The sequence below is a fragment of the Astyanax mexicanus genome, chromosome 19, assembly GCF_023375975.1.
Source record: "Astyanax mexicanus isolate ESR-SI-001 chromosome 19, AstMex3_surface, whole genome shotgun sequence".
In the NCBI taxonomy this organism is placed as follows: Eukaryota; Metazoa; Chordata; class Actinopteri; order Characiformes; family Acestrorhamphidae; genus Astyanax; species Astyanax mexicanus.
In genome coordinates, this window is record NC_064426.1 from 36,889,574 (window position 1) to 36,908,971 (window position 19,398).

Below are 19,398 nucleotides of genomic sequence, written 5' to 3' on the forward strand. Positions count from 1 at the left end.
CTAAAAATATATAATATAATCAGAAGCCAAAAAACATGAGATATCTGTTCTTAAGGTATTAAGAGACTCTTCTTTCTGACCCTTAGCAATCAGTACCGTGCAGAGTTTGTGCATTTAAGTATGCGTCAGTCACTCTGCAGTTACAATACCCTGCAGTTATGATTAATGTTTCTGACAGGCACATTCAGCAGCCCATGGCATAAAAAATTGCACAGCGTTCAAGTTTGTCAGTATGTGTGGCACTCGGCTTAATATCATTAGTCAAAAACATTACATTAATCTTTGTCAACTAACAACCGATGATGATTTTTTTCCAGGTAATTTAATCAAATTATTTGACAACTCTGAGGCGCAAGGCACTGTCACTTGCAGTAATTACAACTCATAGCGAAAATGCTTCTCCATTAATTACATATCTTGTAATTCACTTTTGCAAATACAGGTTTCGTTTGTTTGATTGCTTTTTTTTTCACTGTTGTTGGATGATTGTCTTATTTTCTGGCTAATTTGAATATCCAATGACATGCTTCAGTTATTAGAAATAAAAAGATATATTTATTAATAACACATGTAACCTCTCTGGGCATGCTTGCTGCATCTCAATTCTAAATGCAACCCCCTAAACAAAGGTTCTGCAGCGTTGTTCAGTTCCGCCTTTATTGCTCTGTGACTTTGTGCATCTCTAAAGCTAAATGCAATTGGGGGCTCTGTGTTACAAACTTTAATATACAGCGTTCCTATAACCACCTCGCTTTGCTATCCATCCATGTCAGCGTAATGAAAAATATATATTGGATTCACAGCTCTACAATCGGCTCAGCATACGTAGGACCACAAATATGGTCAAAATTGTTGCAGCTAAGTTTAGGAAGTTGCACCCAGAAGGAAGCAATTGATAGGAATGAAACCAAAGTGGAGTGGAGTGACTCAAGATGACAGTGCATCATCTTCAGTGAAGAGTTCTACTTTATTTTGGCTAAGGTGACCAACAAATCCATGTGTGGAGGAACTGTAGGGTGGAGCACCAAGGTCATGTATCACACATCCAGAAGGCCGGTAGTCATGGTGTCTTTGGTCTTAATTACAGACACTTTGACAGCACAATGCTACGTTAATTTAAGACATTTATATTTAGGGTACTAGCAGATGCCCTTATCCAGAATGACTTACAAAATTGCTTTGTTGATTACTTGGAAAATATCCAGAGCTATTTGCAAAGACAAGAATCAGAATTAATAGATTCATCAAGCTTTGATAATGTTCAGACACCTAGCAGAGAAGAGATAGAGTTACTATGAACTCTTCAGTTGCTGTTTGAAGACCAGAGTGACTCTGACTGGCTGTTCCGACACTCAGTGGAAGTATGTTCCACCACCTTGGTGCCAGGACAGAGAAGAGTCAGGATATCTGACTTCTATGGGACTTGAGGAATGGTGGGTTGAGCCAAGCTGTACTGGAAGTGTGAAGAGCTTTTGGTGTTGGTCTGGCTTTGAACATTGCCATCAAGAACGAAAAAGCTGGTCTGTTCTTGGCTTTAAAGACTCTTGGTGCCCATCTTGCTTTGACCATTACCATCAAGTACAAAGAAGCTGGACCATTCTCTGCTTTAAAGGCTCTTGGTGCTGATCTGGCTTTGACCATTGCCATTAAGTACGAAAAATCTGGTCCTTTCTTGGCTTTGAAGGCTCTTGGTTTCGGTCTTGCTTTGACCATTGCCATCAAGTACAAAGAATCTGGGCCGTTCTTGGCTTTAAAGTCTCTTGGTTTTGGTCTGGCTTTGACCATTGCCATCAAGTACAAAGAAGCTGGTCCGTTATTGGTTTTAAAGGCCATCAACTCTAAGAGCTCTTGGTTCTGATCTGGCTTTGACCATTGCCATTAAGTACGAAAAATCTGGTCCGTTCTTGGCTTTGAAGGCTCTTGGTTTCGGTCTTGCTTTGACCATTGCCATCAAGTACAAAGAATCTGGTCCGTTCTTGGCTTTAAAGTCTCTTGGTTTTGGTCTGGCTTTGACCATTGCCATCAAGTACAAAGAAGCTGGTCGTTCTTGGCTTTAAAGGCTCTTGGTTCCTGTCTGGCTTTGACCATTGCCATCAAGTACGAAAAATCTGGTCCGTTCTTGGCTTTGAAGGCTCTTGGTGCAAGTCTGACTTCGACCATTGCCATCAAGTACAAAGAAGCTGGTCCGTTATTGGTTTTAAAGGCCATCAACTCTAAGAGCTCTTGGTTCTGATCTGGCTTTGTCCATTGCCATCAAGTACGAATAAGCTGGTCCATTGTTGACTTTAAAGGCCAGCAACTCAAAAAAACTCTTGGTGCCAATCTGGCCTTGACCATTGCCATCAAGGATGAAGGAGCTGATCAGTTCTTGGCTTTGAAGGCCAGCAACTCAAAGAGCTCTTGGTGCCGATCTGGCTTTGACCATTCTATCAAGAATGAAGGAGCTGGTCTATGCTTGGCTTTGTAGGCCAGAGTCAGAGATTTGAATCTGATGCGGACCGCAACAGGAAGTCATGAGGTCCTGCAACAAGCAATGGCATGAATATTTGAGCTGCATAAGATTAATTATCACAGGACACTGTTAGGAACCTCTACATCTTTACAATGATTCTAAGACATGTAACATATTGTGGTACATGCTACTTCTGCAGGTGTAGCTAATAATAAATATGACCAGGAGTTATCAGCCCATATCAGTCTAAATCTTTCATCTTTAATAATTCCTTTTAAATAGCATTGCAGTCCGACACTGCCTTCTGGGTGCGACTATTTTTTTTATTTTATTTGAGCATATCTATGGTATTTTGTGTAGTAAGCATATAAGAAGAGATTGTAACTTCATTAATTGTTCTTTCCCTTTTACAGAAAAGCAGTGAAGGCCACTCTGGTTCTGCTTCCACTGCTGGGCATCACTTACATGCTGTTTTTTGTGAACCCTGGGGAAGATGAGATCTCCCAGATTGTTTTTATCTATTTTAACTCTTTTCTGGAGTCCTTTCAGGTAAGCAGCTCATATTGCTTGTCGTATCTTGCAGTTTTAAGGTTTCTACTGATTGTGCCCAGAGTTAGCATGCATTTAAAAAAAAAACACAGAGCCACTTTGCTTTCATCTCAAAACATATATTACTTTAAGTCTGAACCCTCTTAAAGCTGACATTTTCATTGGTAGTATAATTCAGCCTTTAATTTAATCATTTCCGCCATAAAACCGGATCGTAAGGTTTACTTTCAGCAAAGCCAATCACTACCAGGGGTAAAACATTTATGTCATCTTCACCCTTATGAAAGTCAAGATGAACAAAGTTGGACTTTTGCCATCCTAGAAGCTCAGCTTCATTCATACAACTGCAGTGACTCTGACATGCTGGTGGTGTGTTAGTGTGTGCTGTGCTGGTATGATGGTATAAGGTGTTTAAAAACTCCAGCAGCACTGCTGTGACTGATGAACTCAAACCAGCACAACATGCACAGAGTGCTATGAAATGACCCACCATCCAAAAAATACATAAATAAAAGCTTTTTTAAAGATTAGTAAATGCTTTAAAAAATTAAACAAGGACTGGTATATCTCTTTATTTTAAATGAACACTTTTTAGCTATTAATTGAAAAAATATGATTTAGTGTTTAGTTGTTTTTTTGTTTTAGTTTTTAAATAATTAAAATGTTAACTACACAGCAGGAGAGGAAAACCTTAGCGGTAGAGGATAAAATCAATATCAGTGTAGAAATGTCAGTATAGAAATATTTTGTCCATGTAGTTCAGGATTACATTGATATTTACAAATGAATCATGTTGTGTTCAATTTTATTACACTATAAAACTACTTCCAACAGATTAGAATCATGTCAAAAAAGTGAAAAACGATACACTGTTTATAAAGGTTTTTCACTTTTTTGTATATATACATACATATATTTATATATGTACATATATTTATACACAGCTCCGGAAAAAAAATAAGAGACCACTTAATGATGATATTTTTCCTTGATTTTATCGAATTGAAAACCTCTGGAATATAATCAAAGAGGAAGATGGATGATCACAAACCATCAGACCACCAAACTGAACTGCTTAAATTTTTGCACCAGGAGTAAAGGCATAACATTTTCCAAAAGCAGTGTGTAAGACTGGTGGAGGAGAACATGATGCCAAGATGCATGATTAAAACTGTGATTAAAAAACCAGGGTTATTCCACTGAATATTGATTTCTGAACTCTTAAAACTTGATGAATATGAACTTGTTTTCTTTGCATTATTTGAGGTGTGAAAGCTCTGCATCTTTATTTTTGTTATTTCAGCCATTTCTTATTTTCTGCAAATAAATGCTCTAAATGACAATATTTGGGAAAAATGTTGTCTGTAGTTTATAGAATAAACAACAAATTTCATTTTACTCAAACATATACCTATAAATAGCAAAATCAGAGAAACCGATTCAGAAACTGAAGCTGTATATATATATATATATATATATATATATATATATATATATATATATATATATATATATATATATATATATAATAGATTGAAGTGCTTGAACAAGGTTTTTAAAGATTTTTTTTGTCCCAAAACAACAATAAAAGCCCTCTTTCTCACTCTTTTTCTCTTTGGGAAAGTTCCCTGAAAGAAAACCTTAAAGAGCCAACTAGGCTGACCCAGGGGAGAGCGAGCTGACTTTAAAGTGGCATATAACTCTGAACTCTGTTTGTAGTGGAAAAACATAGTAGTGCTTTATTTTACTTTTTTACTTCTGTTACTTTTTCTCCTCCTAAGTGATAAATAACTACTATATATGTGTAGCGTGTAACTGTTTGTGACCTTTTACTCTAATACAGGGGTGTCCAAACTACGGCCCGTGGGCCATTTGCGTCCCGTTTCCTTTTTTGGAGCGCCCAACGAGGTATTTTAGAAATAGAATGAAAGTTTGCCCACTGTTAAGCAGGTTTTTATAATGTGAGATTCAAAGTTTGAACGCTAGGTGTCAGAAACAGGCCAAAGAGTCTAAAAGCGGAGAGAGTGCGCAATTCCAGTGCAGAAAAACGGGCCAAAGAGTCTAAAAGTGGAGAGGGTGCGCATTTCTAGCGCAGAAAAACGGGCCAAAGAGTCTAAAAGCGGCGAGGGTGCTCGTTTCTAGTGCAAAAAACGGGCCAAAGAGTCTAAAAGCGGAGAGAGTGTGCATTTCTAGCTCAGAAAACGGGCCAAAGAGTCTAAAAGCGGAGAGAGTGCGCATTTCTAGCTCAGAAAACGGGCTAAAGAGTCTAAAAGCGGAGAGGGTGCGCAGTTTTAGCGCAGAAAAACGGGCCAAAGAGTCTAAAAGCGGAGAGAGTGCGCATTTCTAGCTCAGAAAACGGGCTAAAGAGTCTAAAAGCGGAGAGGGTGCGCAGTTTTAGCGCAGAAAAACGGGGCAAAGAGTCTAAAAGTTGCCGTAATTAAGGAGTTTAATATTAAGAGACATCATGAAATTAAACATCAATTTGAACAATCTTAGTTTACACAACACTCTCAACTATAGATAAAGATAGTAAGTGAAGTAAAATGGTGTGTAAATGAAGGTAATCAGGAAAATGTGTTATTTAAAGTGGTATATTTCATTATTTGTTTTATTATAGAGTCTGTTGCCCGTGACTTCAAATATAATAATAATAATAATACTTTATTTTTATATAGCGCTTTTCTAAAACCCAAAGACGCTTACAGTCATCATTTGTGAAAACAAATAGAAACATTACACAACAAGTGGTGACAGACAATCAACATAGTACGAGAACAGACAGCAGGGATAAGTGGTATAGTACATTAAACAGAGGGAAGGCCGTAGGCAAGAGAAAAGAGGTGAGTCTTGAGTGTAGATTTGAACAAGGAAAGAGAGGAGGATTGTTTGACCGCAGATGGGAGAGAATTCCATAGTTGAGGAGCAAGTCTGGAAAAAGCCCGATCACCAAAGCCACGGAGTTTAGAGGCTGGGACTTTAAGAAGTCCAGCAGTAGCAGACCTAAGGGATCGAGATGGTCTGTAAGGAAGAAGGAGGTTTGACAGATAAGGAGGTGCAAGATTATTTAATGCCTTATAGGTAAGTAAGTAAGAGAATCTTGAATTGAATCCTGTATTTAACAGGGAGCCAGTGAAGATTTTGGAGAACAGGTGTAATGTGTTCATGGGTGCGAGTGTGAGTGAGTAAACGGGCAGCTGCATTTTGTACCATCTGGAGTTTATGGATAGAGGAAGAACTAATGCCAGCGAGCAAGGAGTTACAGTAATCTAGTCTGCTGGAAAAAAGCATGAAGGAGTATTTCAGCAGTGGACTGAGTAAGGGATCGTCGAATTTTAGCTATTCTGCGCAGATGAAAGAATGCAGTTTTCACCACAGAGTTGATGTGAGCTGTAAAAGAGAGAGTGGAATCTAGAAGAACGCCCAAATTTCGGACTTGGGTAGAGGGAGAGATTACTGTACCGCCAAAGTTGAGAGAGAGAGTAGGAGTTTGATTGAGGACTGCTTTAGTGCTGATTAGGATGAGCTCGGTCTTATTACTGTTTAAAATTATCCTTCATCCAGTTCTGGATCGCAGAGAGACAGCTTTCTAAATGAGTAGTGGGTGGGTTATTGATAGAACTAGTGCTAAGATAAATTTGGGTGTCGTCCATATAACAGTGGAAGTCCAGGTTAAAGTGACGCAACAGAGGCCCAAGAGGAAGGATATAGATGATGAAGAGGAGAGGTCCAAGGACTGATCCTTGTGGTACTCCGTGTTTAATCACGGAGGTATGGGAGGAATAGCCAGCCAATGAAATAAATTGTTTTCTGTCAGTTAGGTAAGATGAGAACCAGTCCAGGGCAGTGCCAACGATGCCAAGTTCACAGAGTCGAGATAGAAGGATAGAGTGGTTAATTGTGTCAAATGCAGCACTTAAATCTAGTAGCAAAAGAATGTTGAGAGCACCAGCATCAGCAGCTACCAGTAAATCGTTAATAACCTTGACCAATGCCGTTTCAGTACTGTGGAAGGGTCGGAAACCAGATTGAAAGGGTCCAAATAGGTAAATATATTTCTCCTTATGGCCCCCAACAAAAAAAGTTTGGACACCCCTGCTCTAATACAGTAAATGGGAAACATTTTAACATGACTAGAGGATGATAGAGAGTTCTAAACTAAGATGGAGGGAAAAGTGAACAAATTAAAGGGGGGAGTCTAAAACTAAAACTCTTCAACAAATATTTTAACAAATTCAACCACAGCTTATTTACTAAATGTTTTTGGGGCTTAATTTATAATGCAAAACTGACCAAAATTAGATACAGAAGTAAAATATTTTAGTTAGAAGACATTTTTTTTTACCTAACTAAGCTAAAAAAAACACTGTGTAATTGGTTGAGTTTTCAATTCAAATTGCATTTCACCTGTCAGACCTCTCAGAAGTCTTCTCCTTACTGATGAAACTAAGACTTAGTCCAATGTTAATCTGAGATAAAGTTGTTGCCATGTGGGTCAGCCAGACCTTACTCTTTCTGTGCCAGTTTACTCAAAAGCAAAGACTTATACTTTTATATTTACAGAGTTCTCTATGTTTATGTGTCTTTTTCTAGTTATTATTGTGATGAACGTGTAAATGTGCCTTGTTTGTAAGGATGTACAGCACTGCTTTACTACAGAGAAAGGCTTTTGTAAATTGTCTTTTTTTTTTATCTGTTTTCAAAGTTCTTTTTTTTTACTGCAACTTACCAGCTGTGAGCTGTTAACCAAAGAATTGTTTGCTTTAAAAAATCACCCCTATTTTTGACAAAAAATAAAGAGAACAAATGGGGTTTTCTAAAAGGTTTATTATATATACAGCTCTGGAACAAATTAAGAAACTACTTCAGTTTCTGAATCAGTTTTTCTGATCTTGCTTTTCATAAGTATGTGTTTGAGTAAAATGAACATTGTTGTTTTATTCTATAAACTACAGACAACATTTCTCCCAAATTCCAAATAAAAATATTGTCATTTAGAGCATTTATTAGCAGAAAATGAGAAATGGCTGAAATAACAAAAATAAAGATGCAGAACTTTCAGACCTCAAATAATGCAAAGAAAACAAGTTCATATTCATCAAGTTTTAAGAGTTCAGAAATCAATATGTGGTGGAATAACCCTGGTTTTTAATCACAGTTTTATTATGTCTTGGCATCATGTTCTCCTCCACCAGTCTTACACACTGCTTTTGGATAATTTTATGCCTGCATTCCTGGTGCAAAAATTCCAGCAGTTCAGTTTGGTTTAAAGGCTTGTGATAATACATTTTTCTCTTGATTATATTCCAGAGGTTTTCAATTTGGGAAAATCAAAGAAACTCATCATTTTAGGTGGTCTCTTATTTTTTTCCAGAGCTGTATTTTTAGCATTTAGCAAGGGTATGTGTATAATATGATTTAGTGGTCAGTTTAATATATTACAGTTTTTTAAATAAATATTCAAAATAAATATCTGTCAATGTCTGTCAGTTGTGAGGCTGCTCATTTTAGTTTGCATTTTCTGTAATCTACGGTGAAATCTACATTTTGTTTAAAACTGTTTATCACACAGACTGCTTGTTAGCAGATTGCGCAATGCAGGCATGTTAACATTGCACCATCTTTCTCTCTCTCTCTCTCTCTCTCCATCTTTCTCTCCAGGGCTTTTTTGTCTCAGTGTTTTATTGCTTCCTGAACAGTGAAGTAAGTAAACTCTTTTGGTCTCTTGTCCACTTCCACTCTGCCCTTGCTTTCTTTAACTAGCCTCGCTCACTCGCTCGCTCGCTCAGCTCGCAAACAACAAGCGTGTGTTTTCCCTGTGCACCCTGGGGAGGACAGCAGTAAAAACACACTCCAGCCAGTCCAAACCCTGAAGTGCAGAACAAGCAGACTCGAGTCATTTAGCCAGTGCTGGATCCCTCTGTCTGACCTGACCAATCAATAGGACCACACTGTGTTCTGCCCGCCTCTAACCCATCAGTGTACCCAACTGCAGTCAATGACACTGCTGTCTGTAGGGTTAAAAATGGCTCGGTCATAAAATACATGTATGCATAAATCTAGTTTAGATTACAAGGGGTGTGACGAGATATCGTGGCACGAGATCTGGTGAGATTAAAACGTGACAATATTTCTCGTCAAGCTTAAAACAGTAGGTGAGCTCCGCGGTACTGTTAAAAAGCTCTGCGCGACAGTAGATGAGCTCCGCGAGACAGTTAAAGAGCTCCGCGAGACAGTAGGTGAGCTCCGCGAGACAGTTAAAGAGCTCCGCGGTACTATAAAAAAGCTCCGCGAGACAGTAGGTGAGCTCCGCGAGACAGTAGGTGAGCTCCGCTGTACAGTTAAAAAGCTCCGCGAGACAGTAGGTGAGCTCCCCGGTACAGTTAAAAAGCTCCGCGAGACAGTTAAAAAGCTCTGTGCGACAGTTAAAGAGCTACGCAGTACAGTTAAAAATCTCCGCGAGACAGTTAAAGAGCTCCGCGGTACAGTTAAAAAGCTCCGCGAGACAGTTAAACAGCTCCGTGGTACAGTTAAAAATCTCCGCGAGACAGTTAAAGAGCTCCGCGGTACAGTTAAAAAGCTCTGCGAGACAGTTAAAGAGCTCCGCGGTACAGTTAAAAATCTCCGCGAGACAGTTAAAGAGCTCCGCGGTACAGTTAAAAAGCTCCGCGAGACAGTTAAAGAGCTCCGCGAGACAGTTAAAGAGCTCCGTGCCACAGTAGGTGAGCTCCACAGTACAGTTGAAAAGCTCCGCGAGACAGTTTAAAAGCTCTGCGAGACAGTTAAAGAGCTCCGCGGTACAGTTAAAAAGCTCTGCGAGACAGTTAAAGAGCTCCGTGCCACAGTAGGTGAGCTCCACAGTACAGTTAAAAAGCTCCGCGAGACAGTTAAAAAGCTCTGCGAGACAGTTAAAGAGCTCCGCGGTACAGTTAAAAAGCTTCGCGCTACAGAAGGTAAGCTCCGCGAGACAGCTGTTCAGCTATAGCATCGTCTCTGACAGCTTCATAGTTTTTCTTCTACTAAATGGTAAGAGCAGACATATGGGAGTTTGAATGGGTGTTATTAATTCAGCTCCTTTAACCAGTTTTAAGATAAAATTAGTGCTGGATACTGAATTTATATCACAATATATTTTTCAATTTCACTTGATACTATATAATTCCATTATCGATAAATTATAGAGTATAGCCCTTGGTGAATGTAATTATAGGTTGATGGTGCTGGGTGATATGGTAATATTATTATTACTATTATTATGTTACAGGGGTTGGACAATGAAACTAAATTCACAATAATTTATTGTGGTGACGGACAGTTCTGGTGGAAACAGGAGAGTTGAGGTGCACATTGAATTCTGCTGTGATTTGATCAGCCGTGGTTTTATGTTTTTTGGATACAATCCGGGTTAGCACCCGAACATCCCTTTCAGACAGCTTCCTCTTACAGCATCCACAGTTAATCCTGTTGAATGTGGTTGGTGCTTCTTGGTGGTATGCTGACATTACCCTGGATACCGTGGCTCTTGATACATCACAAAGACTTGCTGTCTTGGTCACAGATGCGCCAGCAAGACGTGCACCAACAATTTGTCCTCTTTTGAACTCTGGTATGTCACCCATAATGTTGTGTGCATTGCAATATTTTGAGCAAAACTGTGCTCTTACCCTGCTAATTGAACCAACCTTCAGACTCTGCTCTTACTGGTACAATAATGTGCAATTAATGAAGATTGGCCACCAGGCTGCTCCAATTTAGCCATGAAACCTCCCACACTAAAATGACAGGTGTTTCAGTTTCATTGTCCAACCCCTGTATTTTAAGCCTTTTTGACGGCTTTATGTTAAAAACATGTGTGTTTGAGCCTCAGTAAGCTGGAACACAGACTGTGTTGTGGTGTTTATCCTGTAGCTAACTTAGCTAACTAGCTAGCTAGCAGGATGGCCTCTACTATTGGTCATTTCAACTAAAAGTTTACAGCTTACTGTAAATAAACAGCTAAAAAGAACTTTACTCACTGAAATAAACGGTTTTCAGAACAGAAGTCTGTGTAGTTTAACATCCAGCACTCATTTGCCTTTGAAAGAAAAAGTGTTTTTTTGGTTACTTAGACACTTTCCCCAGCGGCGAGACCTGCGGAATAACAAGGTCCTCTATTCGAAATAACAATTGACCTTACGTTTCGATTAAAATACCCTATATTAACGGGATTATATAATATTATATTAATAATAATAACAACTCTTAACATGATACTGGTGGCTGATAAATTGTGTAATAATGCATATTTTGGAATCGCTGGGCTTATTTGTATGGATACGTGTCTTTGTCTGAACCGCCTATTGGAGACGTGGCGTTTCTGCAATGTGTCTATGGGATCCAGCGGCTCCCAGAGGTGTATAATGGCATCGCATTTGTCTTGTGTGGGCATGAATACTCTGATTACATCAGGAAAACATGGCGACACCCTTGTTCACTTTGTAGGGACCCTAAATAGTGAAATAGTGTACGCACAAACGTACACCATTGCTATGATACTAAAATAATTTTTTATGATGTGATTTTTTTTTTTTTGTGAGAAAAAAGTGTACCAGTTTGTTTAAGGCGGTAGGTCACTTGTTTTTTTATTTCCTTAATTTGATTGGCAGAGAGGGAAGAAAAAGGCACAATCGGCAGAACTGACCGATAATAGGGGACCACAAATCAATGGGTTCATGGGTCCATTGACTTGTGGTCCCCTATTATCGGCCAGTTCCACCGATTGCGCCTTACAACACTAATGTAATGTTCGATTATGTTACAACAGCATAAAAAAAAATAGATAGCACCCAACCCTGCCTCCCATGCTTTAAGAAGGATCTTACTCTCTAAATGCCCTCAGGTTGCCGTCTCTGATCTCTGATTTCATCTCAGATTGGTACACAGCGTTTTCAATATGATCTAATCAGCTAAACGAGGCTAAAAGGATGTGATGGAATGCACTTACTCCGAGGTCACCTATAATTGGAGACAGAAATCCAAGTATAAAAGCAAAGCAAAGCAAGGCAAAGCATACACTACACCCCTGATCTCTCTCTGGCACGGCAAACAAGATGTCAGCATCAGTGACAACAGCATTCCGTTCCCACAACCTACAGAAAGAGACGCAATCTGAAATACTAGTCATCTTTAAATGCTCTGCCAGGCTGCAGTGTAATACTACAGCTACAGAACGACCTTGAGTCGAGCTGACATCAAATAAAACGCAGCCTACTTTCCATTTCAGCCGTGACTCTTTTTTTTTTTTTTTTTTGAAGGGCTCGTCCAAATGTGCAGCGTAGAGCACTAGAGGTGTAAGGAGAAACCGAGCCGGTGAGATCAAAATGTTCAAGGTTAAAATAGGCAAGGAAAGACAAGTTTATTTCTACAGCACCTTTCATACACAATGGTCAGTCAAAGTGCTTTACAAACTAGAAAAACACAAAGAGAAGTCAAATTACAAATACATGCAACAATAAAAATGGAAATAAAATAATAGATTAAGAATAAAGCATGGATAAAACATGATTCAAACATGATTAAAACAAAGATAAGCCAAAGAAGTTTCTGTTTCAAATGTATATTCTACTTTAATGAACACTGGTGAAAAAAACAATCTTAACTGCACATATACTAACAGATGTATGTACATTATGTAATAATATATTATATAATATATAAAAAGTACATTAATATTTAGCTTTCACCAAATGTTTGAAACTAAACTACTATAGACTAATAGACTACTAATGTAATTCAGTAGACTTCTAAAATACTTATTTCCATATATACTTTTGGGTACCACTTTAAAATAAGACTACCTTCATAAAGGCTTTACAAATGGTTTACAATGAGTTTATTAATGGTTACTAATTAGGTTGTAAATGCCTTAAAAATCATTAATAATCAGTTTTAACACATACGTAGAAAGGGCAACAATGACCTGTTGTTTGATATATAGATAGTTAGATTAGTTAAAAAATTAAAGTAAATTTGTAAAACACGCTAAAATTGGGGTACAGTATTTTAAAATTTATTTTTATATATTTACTCAACAAAGTACAGTAACAAGAAGCATATTTATACTCTAATGTTAATATATTTAACATAAATTCTTAACACATTTCTAATATATTCGGTGTATAATAGTGATACAGTTGTAATACTCATTAAATGTATTATAATTTTAATGTAAGCATACTTAAATTAAAGAATTACATACATGAAGTAGTTTAAATGTTTAAATGTTACTTAAGTATATTTAAAATAGTTCCTTTTTAGTACAGTTAAGTACACTTAGCACAAATTAAGTAAGACTTTTGTACTATTTTTATACTGTAATTAAAGTATAATAAGTAAGTACAAATAAGTACAAAAAAGTTGTTCCATTATAGCACTCTTTAAATATACTGATTAATAATAACAAGAGCACTTTAGTGCACTATAGCATAATAATGCTTAGCTTACTTTAATCTACTTTTTTTTTTTACTAGGGTTACTTTACTACAGTAACTGATGTCTCATGTTTGCGTGGGCAACTGAAACTGCATTTGCCCAGTGTAATCACACTCACAGTACTGGGTTGATTGAGGTACTCTTGAGAGGGGAATCCAGTTAGTTATGTTAAAAGTCTTTACTCAGCTTCCTTTACAAGTTTCATCTCCATAGTTTCATCTATCGATTGAAAGAGAAACTACAGCTTCCTACAATGAGTCTCCTGCATAGCTGCTGCAAACTTTAACAGAATATAATCTGCTAATTAGAACAATATGTTCCGATAGCATATTTTGGCTAAAAATCGGCCAATATCAATATATATATTTCATTGTGGGCCTGAAAGTAAATATATAGACATATTATTATCACCTAGAGAATTGGCGCCTGAGAGTAAAAGGTCATGCGCCTGAACCAGATAAAGGTGCTAAAATACTCACATGAGACTCCAATGCCTTTGCATATGACCTTTATGGTATTATAGCACCTTTCTTCAGTTTGCAGAAACACATTGATGTCATTTAAAGTACCAGTCAAAAGATTGGACACTTCACATTCATTATTTTAATATTTTCTGCATTGTAGATTAATACTAAAGTCATAAAAAAGATTTAAACCACCCGAATGCTTTATATTTTAGATTCTTCAAAGTAGCACCTCTTGCTTAGATACAGACAGATTTGCACATCTTGGCTGCATTTTCTCAGTCAGCTTTATGAGGTAGAGTCACCTGGAATTCAGGCTTTCAGTTAACAGCTGTGCTGAACTCGTCAAGAGTTAATTACTTGAATTTCTTGCCTCTTAATGTGTTTGAGAGCATCAGTTGGAAAGGTGTGAAGAGGTACAGTTACATGTATACAGTAAATAGCTCTATTATGGCCATATTATGTTAAGAGCTGCTCAACTAAGTAAAGGTTAGTCAATCCTCTCAAATGTAGTCAAAAAGACCATCAACTATGTTTATGATGAAACTGGCTCTCATCAGGACTGCCCCAGGAAAGGAAGACCAAGAGTTACCAGTGTTGCACAGGATAAGTTCACCAGAAATACTAGCCTCAAAAACCCAAAGTTATGAACAGCCAGATTGCAATGTAGGAAAAGGAATGAGATAGGTAGGTAGGTAGGTAGGTAGGTAGGTAGGTAGGTAGGTAGGTAGGTAGGTAGATAGATAGATAGATAGATAGATAGATAGATAGATAGATAGATAGATAGATAGATAGATAGATAGATAGATAGATAGATAGATAGATAGATAGATAGATAGATAGTGCAGAAATTACAGGATGTATGGTAAAGTAATAATAGAGTAAAACTCAGTATTCTGACAAAAGGCTCAATATTTTGAAAATGATCCTTTTTTTGTTTTTCAAGCAAGTGAATCCAGCAATTCATGAATTCCTGCTCTGTTAACAATGGAGCTTGGCCCATTTACTCACATATCCGGCAGCTACATTCCCCCCTGCCATTTGCTTGTGTGGAGCTGAGTCAGAAAGCTGGAATTTGGCAGTTGGCCGACTATTGTGTTGGATTGATGCACACAGCGGGGGTTCGGCCTATACTTCAAGAGTCTGTGAGTTTGACAGCGAAGCAGCGGCAGGAATTCTAAGTCACGGCTCTGAGTTTGAGGGACGGGCGAAATTTCTCGGCGGATTGTTTCAAAGACAAGGCCTCCTAGGAGGAGGCAATGAGGGGGATGAAGACAAAGGCGGGTTAATGTTTATCGTGACACCCTTCCCATCGATTCGCTGGGACGGAGGCCTCTAAAGGGGCTGGCAGCTCATTGATTCAATAAACCGCATTCACTGTGCCGGCGTCTAAAGCACACTGTGATGCTCCCCTTTCAAACACGTTTAAACTGACACGCCCCGGACTGTAACGGCTATAGATTGCGCTGTCAGGAGCGTGCAGTTTTCTGTGCTAACTCCTCGCTAAACATCCAGAGACATCCTGCTGAATCTGCTGGCCTTTCTGAGTATGACAGCGGAACAGATGACGAAATGTTAACCACTAGACTGGACATATTAGATCAGCTCAGAGCAGAAGCTGGCCTTTTTCCGCTTATCTCCAACCAGTCCCTCGGCGCAAAGCGCGATGCTAAGGCTTATGAGGAAAAATGACCAAACAGCTCAAACAAGCAGCAGTAAAAGGGCATCGTCTACCAGCAGAATTGCATCGTGTCCGTTTACCTGCCGACATATCTGCCAGCCATCTCTTCACCATGGAAAACAGGCTTTACAGATAGGTGCATCTTCCATTACGACCTCAGAGGCTGGAGACGCGTTTAAAGGTCACATGGAAATGGAGCTGGTGTTTTTTTTTTACTCACCTCCCTCACAGGAAATATAAACATAAACTGAGACATGATCATTTTGAGTCAAACGGAGGTCTTTGATTCGAATCAACTTCAAATAATAGTCTGTTGCCATTGACCAATTATTTTCTATTGGCTTCTACTGGCACCAGTGTTGGGCAGGTTATGTTGAAAAAAGAAATTATAGTTACTAGTTACTAACTGAATTGCTCCACTATAAAAGTAACTAGTTACCAGTAAAAGTAACTATTGCGTTACTTTGGGTTACTCGCGCCCCCCCATATTTTGCTATTTATAGGTACATAGTATTTGAATACAATGAATATTGTTGTTTTATTCTATAAACTACAAACAACATTTCTCCCAAATTACAAATAAAACTATTGTCATTTACAGCATTTATTTGCAGAAAATAAAAAAAAGGCTTAAATAACAAAAAGAAAAAAAGATGCAGAACTTTCAAACGACCTCAAATAAAATTCATATTCATATTCATTTATTTTTTTCTTTTTCATGTTGTGCCTTCTCTTATATCTGGCTTTTAGCTGTAACTGTGATATTGAGTGAGTGATGAAGTATGAAGCAAATATCTCTGGAACAGGCCTCGGCTAACCAAATTTTTATTCAAGCCCTTCTGTTATATACTGTTATGTGAATTCATATATATTTTAGAATGAAATGGCTATACTAAGGCTGTAATATAATTTCTTTTAAAACATACAGATTCAATATTTTTTATCGTCATGGCAATATTGGTTCTATTTTAGCAATTTATAGCACACTGGTCATTTGTGGAACATGCTGATGAATTTAGGGTGGAGTTTTGAGGTGTGTTTGGTATCGTGAGGGCGGAAAAAATAACGCCTTAACGTATCTTAACAAAGTAGAGCTTTGTGCGTCTAAGCAGAGGATACAGAAATGTAAATGTATTGCTTATTCTGTTTATTACTGAGGGGGTATACGCACACTGGGTGCACCTATAGGAATGGACTCTGATTATTTACTGTTGTCTAGGTTCATTTCAGTCAGTGGCGCACATGTGTTTGCCACCGCCATAATAGCAACACGCCATAAATTTACCTAAACACCTTTCCTTCAGGCCACCACGCCCATCAGACTTATTTCTTAACTCCGACGCTATTTCAACGGCGCAGGTGCAAGGCATGAAAATAGACTGCTGACAGGGTGTGAGATAGGAATGAGCATTTGTGCAGGCTGTACGATAGGAGCTTATGCGTTAATGCAACCTCAAGCAGAATGCAACCCCACATGCAGCAAAAGACGGAGCATGACACAACGAGGCTGGAGGCAGAGTGAGGTAGAGTAAGTTAGTAAATCCTCACACCAAACTACTTCATAGGCTGAGACAAATGACAGCAGCCAAACTACCGTATTTTTCGGACTATGAGGCGCACTGTCAATCAGTAAACCACTATTTTCTGGTCTATTTTTTTTATACACATGGCGCACCGAATTATAAGGCACGCTTTAAGTGACACTAGTAAAGAACAGGGGTGTCGCCACGTTTTCCTTCTAATTCATCAAAATCAAAAGAGCCCTGGATGTTAATCTACACAGATTTCTCTCCTGAAAACTGTTTGTTTATTTGGGTGAGTAAAGCGCATCCGTTTATTAACAGTAAGCTTAGATATACAATATTTTAGCGCATTTAGCAGCAGTGCAAGCTGCGGTTAGCAGCAACGCTAGCCACAGTTAGCAGCAGCACTAGCCATGGTTAGCAGTAGCGCTTAGCAGTAGTAAACACCGCCCAACCCTAAGTGTTCCGGTAAGCCAGGACGTTATTAGCTAGTGATTCATGCTACGTAGCTTGTTTTAACATAGTAAATGCAGGCTGCAGTCTGATAAACTCACCTCTGAAAGGCGAAATAGCTAGAGCTTAGCACGGTTAGCGGCTAAAGCTAATACTGCTCCAGGCTCTGTGCTTGCGAAAAACGTCACTGAAACTCCTTTATAACGCTACACTTCAGCAAAGTAGCTTTATTGCTCCTTACAAGCTAACTGTTAAATTCATACATAATGCGCAAAGTGAATCTTATAGTGCAAAAAATACACCAACTGGTTAAAAACCTTGAGCAGCTTTAACTGAAATTCCAGTCCAATAAAAAGCAGATTCTTTTGTTAGTGATCATGATTTTCTGGCTTGTTAAGATTCAATTTGTTTGTGTTGTAATTGCCTGTTTATATCTTGCAGTATTATGTATTTTCGGTGAACAAAAACACATTCAGATTTTAATTGATTGCATGAAAAGCCAAGTGTAAACACACTCAAACCACATTTGGGGAGGATTAGAGATCTGGAACATATTCAAAACAAATGCAGTTTTTTTAAATATCTGCATACAATTATGCTGATGATTATTTGCCAGTTTGAAATGGTATAAAAGTGGTGACTTCAATATATAGGGACAGAATTCAGCTCCAGCCTTTATATGATGTGTCTGATCCATTTAATGGCCTTCAGATCATCTGATCACAAATATAACTCTATAAGATAGTAGATCTTCAAAACCAGGGTTGCCAAATGTCAAGTATGGGGTGTAAAGCAGTATGAAATTGATCATGAAGTGTTACCTCAAGGAATGGCTTGGGAATGCCCGATACACCTGTATAAGATATGAGGAGTTATTATCTAAATGAGGCTGGCCAATGTGCTCCTAGCAAGGCGGAGTGAATTATCAAAGCTAATCGAGGGTGCCAGATTGTTGGTTCTGTCTGCATTTATTGCAGTGGGTGGTAATGATCATGACTGGAGGCATCTGACTGGAATTGTCCATGTGAACAGCAACATAAATAATGATAAAATAAGTACAAATAAATAAAATGTGGTAAATAGGTGGCTTGAATATAATAATCTGTTCTAATCTGATCTAATAGATCCTGCAGGAATCTGGGGTGCGTTTAAAGAATGATTATAGCGATTTACAAACTTTAAAAACAATGTAACTTTAAGAACCATTTATCCTGGTGTTTCTTTTATTAGGTTTTCCCCTTAAAATATGGCTGTATTTAGAGTTAAAGGAATGGAGACTTAAGTTTAAATTATAAAAACAAGCAAACAATGTAATATTTAATTAAGAAAATTAAAAAAAAATAAATAAATAAAAAGATATGCAAACAGGCTAAAATGTAGAGCAATAAAACAGAGATAAATACGTAGAATAATAAAATATAAACACAGTTATAAAGGACTAAATTATAAAACACAATTATAAAAATGTAATAATAATAATAATAACAATAATAATAATAATATTAAGTAAAAAATCTATAAAAAAAAATAATAAAAGGAAGAAAATAAATGAAATAAAACAAGTAAAAGGCCAAAAGTAAAAGCAGTAAAGAAACAAAAAAAAAACTAAAATTAGAAAATAAAAAGACAAAATAATGAAAATAAATAACAAGGCAAAAGAAAAACTCAACTAAAACAGTTACAGATAGAAAGATAGATAGATCCAGTAGCAGGTATACATAGTACACAGGATTTACAAAAGAAGGAAAGTAAATCAACAATACTTATAAAAATACAGTAAAATATAAAGTATAAAAGTAGAGTATTTTA

The 19,398-nt window shown here is 37.7% G+C and overlaps 1 protein-coding gene across 1 annotated transcript in view; it reads left to right on the forward strand.

The window, feature by feature from the left end:
* The window catches only part of crhr1 (corticotropin releasing hormone receptor 1), a 244,536-nt gene that overhangs the window by 222,216 nt on the left and 2,922 nt on the right, over window positions 1-19,398 (forward strand). Inside the window, exons 12-13 of the mRNA XM_022665066.2 lie at window positions 2,866-3,001; window positions 8,660-8,701. Coding sequence (XP_022520787.1) covers window positions 2,866-3,001; window positions 8,660-8,701 — 178 coding nt within the window. The remainder of the gene's footprint in view (window positions 1-2,865; window positions 3,002-8,659; window positions 8,702-19,398) is intronic.